This window comes from Opisthorchis viverrini, assembly GCF_000715545.1.
Source record: "Opisthorchis viverrini unplaced genomic scaffold opera_v5_813, whole genome shotgun sequence".
NCBI lineage: Eukaryota > Metazoa > Platyhelminthes > Trematoda > Opisthorchiida > Opisthorchiidae > Opisthorchis > Opisthorchis viverrini.
The window spans coordinates 13,508-19,419 of record NW_008752496.1 but is presented as its reverse complement, the minus strand read 5'-3'; the positions used below and the strand labels follow the sequence as shown (position 1 = coordinate 19,419).

General features: G+C 41.3%; 1 protein-coding gene across 1 annotated transcript in view; it reads right to left on the bottom strand.

The window, feature by feature from the left end:
• T265_15742 (hypothetical protein) overlaps positions 1 to 5,912 on the bottom strand; it is a gene marked incomplete at both ends in the record, with an annotated part of 22,845 nt that overhangs the window by 6,933 nt on the left and 10,000 nt on the right. The window contains one exon of the mRNA XM_009179055.1: positions 3,983 to 4,008. Coding sequence (XP_009177319.1) covers positions 3,983 to 4,008 — 26 coding nt within the window. The remainder of the gene's footprint in view (positions 1 to 3,982; positions 4,009 to 5,912) is intronic.

Sequence of the window (5,912 nt, the reverse complement as noted above, 5' to 3'; positions counted from 1 at the left end):
ATTGCAAACTTTGCATTAGAACCGCAGGATAATTGTAATATTGTCTGTTTCCGAATGTAGCGAACAACGTCAATTTACTTTGGAGTACACGAGAAATAGTAGGCCCGTGTACGACAATAATTTTGGCTTCAAAGTGTTTTTGTTGTCACCTTTTTACAGACAAAACCTTCCTTTGTATTTCATGCAAACTCACGGAATACAACCAAACAAAGAACTTGATTGAGTGCCTTGGATGTCATAGTCTTTACAACATTGCAAATTGCTTTTTTTCGAACTTGTAAAACGTCGTCGACGGGCTTTTTAATAACTTGACTACTCGAAACACGTGGCAAAGGCAATATCCGGCCCCAAGGCTGTATTTGCTACCTTTGGAACTTGTGAATATTGGGAAGTGGAGTTTATGTTGGCGGTTTGCAATTTTTACGAAATGTAACCCGTGAAATCAGTTTTTTCCAAATTTTCAAAGTATCTTGACGTATGTTCGGCTGCAAGATCACCCGGGAGGCAGCAATTCGCAAAAAAAAATATTTTCCTTTCTATTCTATCTAGTAGAAAGTCGTGACGGCAGTCTGTACCTCGGACAGTTTAAGAATTGCGTTGAGATAAGAAGGGAATTGAGGATAGCAGCCAAACATTTGGACATGGAAAAAAACATTTCTTCGGTTGCATCGGTTACAACCAAGGTAACGTATGAAAACACCATGAACGGTACTTCCATAATGACTGAGACGCTCGATCATAGCGCAATAGACCGATGAGAGAATGCACATATCAGTTTTTGCAAAGAGGTTGCGCTCCTGAAGAATTCAAGCATTCCGTACAGACATCTTCGCAGGCAAAACTAATGTATGTCCATAAAAATGGCCCATATCATTTCTGTTCCCAATTTCCTATAGCACTACAAAGCTCGCAATGACAAGCATTTAAATTCGGTCACTGCAATATTCGCGTAATACATCAGAAGCTCCAAATAATAGGCAATAAATACCTGGGTCATGGGCCCAACCTCAGCCTCTCACCGTCCTCAGAACACATCGTTCCTCTGCAGCCATGCCACCTATGAAGAATCACGAGGGCCCAGGTTGTCCAAGTCTAGACAGGACAAGTCGAGAATCAGTGGCGAGGTTCGAACAACAGAACGTTTGTTCCGTAAACGCTTGCTCTATCCACCGAGATAAACATAAATATTATATTTAGTGCCATCATTGGTCCATAATTTCCAGGAGCCGGTTGCTTAGTCTATCAGCGCGTGTTGCACTGATGATCCACAAAAAAATATAAGCATTGCAAGCACACTTTAATCAGCACTTTAAATGCACTGCTGATAATGAAAAACTATATTCCACTAATGCATTCACGCAGATGCATATGTTTTCGGAGTTGTTAACCGTCTCCTTGATGTGGAAATATTGCAATGGATATTACTACGACTGCGTCGGTCAGGGTTTATTCAAGTTACCATTCAATGGGGATAGATTATTGCCTTATTAACCATCGGCGTTGCATATACTTTGCTCAGCAGTTGTGGTATTTATTGTCGCCGAAGATATTCTTTATCCTGCTTGCAGCCAAAAAAGCCGCCCACTGATCAATCCATTTTATAGCATCTGGTGATGCACGTCTCCACGGTACACCGTAAAATATTCTCTTTATCATTTGTAAAATTCCCTTCTCATTTTTTCTGTGTTTTTACCGGCGTTTTTGTACACTGTACGCTTTATGGACGCATAAAATAACACCATTCTAGGTACAATTTGGAACGGCGCATGTCTGGTGCGGCATTTAACGGGGAACAACTTCGGGCCCACAAGATTTTAGGTAAACAAATTTGCTGTTCGATTTTTTGAACCGTGTGAAATTATAGGCTCATGGCTTCTAAAAAAGCGTTTTGGCAATAAAGAAAAATGTATCAGTGCCAGAAGGCTTTTGGCGCATTCTCCGCGAATATTTGCGTACTATAAAAATGCGCATACTTTAGAACGTGGTGGTGCAGGCTATCCCAAAGAAGATCGCTGATATGCAGGAGACTGCATGCTGGCACTTCGGATGGATGTGATCAACATAAAAAATCTTTCAGTATATTTACACAATACGGCTTTTCAATAACCAGGGGACTCTTCGTAGTTCCTTGACCGTCGTTCCTTGGAAGCACACTGCTAAACGCTGTCGAAATCTGCCAAGTGAAACTTGCTGTTTACTTCTCGCTAAAAAACTGCGCTCAATGTCAAGTGTTCAACTACCATGAGCACCAAGAACGCATCGAATCAATAATCCAACGACTAAGAGTCGGGAAACCCTTTGGAGTGATTTCCGAAAAATAATTCTGATTGCTTACAGCTGACCAAATATTGTGGATTACTATTTGCAGCACTAAATTTAGTAACTACCATCTCACTGTATCCTAACTCGGTGCGATGTATCATATATTCGGTCGAATGAAGACTACATTTTACGGCAAGCTTCCTGCACTCAAATACGTCGCTTTCCAGCCAGTAACAAAACATATGTTGGTGAATCAGGCCGCCGCCAATAATTGCTGGTAAGGTCCAAAGTGAGCTCGGGGGCGCTCAAATGCACATCGTTTAGCTGGGGGATTTTAAGTGAAAGCTTTCCAGATATCTTGAAACGGCTGCCATCCAATGTGCTTTGTCGAATCGTAATGAAGCAAGCAGGATTTTTCGTACAATTATCTTTACCTGCACATATGTGAAGTGAATAAGAGGCGTTCTTTTGTACGGCTGTGAAAAGACTTACATTTATATATGGTTAGTACTTCGCGAGGAAACTTTATTCCAGATTACTTGTTCATTTTCTCTCTAATAGTTAAAATTTGTGTTGCACGCTTTCGAACTGAGAGAAACCAAACTAATTGGGCTATGCGATATTTATGTTTGCAATTTCATGCTATCTTTATGAAATTTCAAATACAATTCACAGTGAAACATTTGCAGGGAAACCAATCATGTTTTTCAAGCAAATCGTCGGTTTCAAAAATACTGAAAAGGACAAAATTGGTTGAGGAGTTATCACCATCTTTTATTATGGTATATAGATTGACAACCCTAGTTTGTTTCATCCAACACACAGGCTTGTTACTTCGTGGATAAAACAGTAGCAGTGGCGTAGAAAAAGCGGAAAGCCGTGGAACCGTACTATGGCGAGTTCACTGTATGAAACATGCAGTGCCGATTTCTGCTAGTCCGTGTCGCTTCGACTGTCAAAGTAAACAATCAAAAGGTGTATGACGAACGCACGTTCAACATTGCGACTTGAGTACGTCAAAAGCACTATCTTGAAAGTCTGTCGAAATTTCACATATACCAACCGATCAAAGTTGATCAGAACTCCCTATGCGTCAATTGTGTAGGCTGCAACGTTGGTACCAAGATCCGGGGGAAGCTAATCCAAGTGCCATACAGACGAGCTCCAATGAGTCCAATTTTCTTAAAATCTGTGATCAACTGAAGTACCAGGGACCTCTGTCGAACATTTCAAAAGTAATTTATGGTAGAGGATTTAGAGAAAAACGCAACTAAGCGAAATTCTCGTGCTTTCCACACTACTTTGGTTTTCCGAGAGAATCACGTGGAACCCCACTGATTCTCTACTTTGTGATGTTCCCGGGAAACCCGAAGGGCTGCATCAGGCCATCTCATGGTAAAGCAACCTAATGAGTAGCGCATTACGAATATACATGTATCGCGATATCTGGAATATCGTAGCGACTGAAGTATGAGGCGGCCTTGTGCTGCCCATTCGGTGGCCTGGAAACACCACATCGGCAATTTACCTGGGTTCCAGGTTAAACTTTCAAATTTCAACAATTTCGTGCAATTGGGGTCCAAGTGGAACGTTTATTTGACAGAAACTTGGAGACTACACGTACGTGGTGAGCCCCGAGAACTGTGAAACCGGTCATGTGCTTTGGACAAATTTTCAACTAACTTATGAGCAGTGCATTGCGAAAACGCAACTTACTTACCTAAGAGAAGATGGATCGGCAAAATTCTAGAGATGAAACAGTCAAGAGGTGGACGTGAGCACTTTACTAGCTGTGTTTGATCCGTCCAAGTTGACCTATTATAATCAGTGTAAAATATCTTTCTTCCCTTCTTTAGTAACTGGTGAAATAGCAAAAGAATATTAAGTATCAGTGCAGCCTGTGGCTTAAAATGGGCTTAGAATGCCTGCACTGAGACCCATCTGATCAAATCACATTCAACCTACGGATGCGGGAGCGACTGCAAAGAACAATTAGTTTTGCAAATATATTTCGCTTTCACACCCGAAAAAAAAACAGTATAATCCCCTCTAAAATTTTAGTACCATTTAGGCATGACACAACAAACACTGCGTTGGCTGTCTGCTATAATTTGACGTAAAATAACCGATGGGATGTAGCCAGAGCACCTGATGTGCATTTTAGGCTGATAGTGAGGTTCCGGAAGTAGCACTCTCCAGTACCACATATGCCTTCGGACAACAATCTGATTTTTCAAAGTTGTGGAATCACATTCAATGTCAATTTTGGTGATTCTTTCTAGCGCGCCCAAAGCCATGAAAATCAGCCCACAAGCGATTATTCCCATGTTGTTTGATAAAGTAGGACCAGAATCTCGGATGATTAATGGCTGTCCTATATCAAAAATAAAACTGAGTGGCTCATAAGTAGATCCCTTTCCTAAGTAGCCTGGTCAGAACGCATATTTCACAGGACAGAAACTTGAGGAACAATCATCCCGTAAACAGTTTAGGCTAAACCTTGGCGAGTAACGGCTGTGCAGTTTAACAATCACCGTTCTCTGAAAACAGTGAGAAAACAGAGAACTGTGCGATTTGTATGAACCTTAAACAACACAATAACCCCCACTATGCTTGCGAATATCCTCCGGGGCCCAACGTGATTTTTTAAGATAAAAAAGTGATCTTGATGGTTCGACATTTGTTAGTTGTGGACGCATCAACTGAGTCGACATCCTCAGTCATTGAGTGGGTCCCAGAAATTTGTGTTTTGTAAATGTAGTCCACTCTCTTAGGTTTTGTTCCCGAATAAACAACCTCAACGTTTCCAAGGAGGCCAATTCAGACACCTTCTTCTAAGTGGCTGTTATCGGTTTTATTCTGCTAATGTGCGGGACATCTAACAAACGCCAATCCAATATGGTAGTGAATCAGTAAGTTTGAAAATGCTGTTGACATTGTCCCATGAAATTTCGCTAAGCGCAACTCACCTATACAGTCCTGTTCCTCACCACAGTTTGCTGAAGTTAGGGAAAGTTTTGTGGAATCATTCGCGCTCAACGTTAAAGAGGTCATCACAAAAGCAATTGATATTATGTGACCTAAATCTATTAGGCAACCTCTTGACTATCAGTAATATTTTTTCCCTGATCAGCATTCAAGTTGCATCAGTTATTAGCGGGTCGCGACGTTTGACGTTGTCCGTTATCGAACCCTTTCAATGCCTAACTTCCAAGCCACCCGAAGGTTGCACAATGGCTTGGATACTGCCCGGTTTCTCAAGCCTAGACAGGAAAAGTCTTCAGGCGGTGGTCGGTCAAACCACTCGGTCAGTAAATTGGCGTTCTATCAACTCGGGCTAGCTCACCTTGAGGTTGCTCACCGCACTATTGAAGTTCCTATTGTTTGAACTCACCAATACAACGATTTCGAGCTTCCTGCAGGCACCTTCCTATTAACCGTGGTTTCGAAAACAAAAGCAATTTTGTAACATAATAAGGAAAATCAAGAATTTTACACTGCTTCAAAGTATATCTAATCACCCATGCATCTGCATTTTAAAGACGTATATAGCATAAACGCGTGTTTCTTTCTTAGACCTTGCTTTTATTGAGTATTTACTCATTTCCGAACTGACCACAAGTATCATTTATGGTTATTCCAGGCTTTCG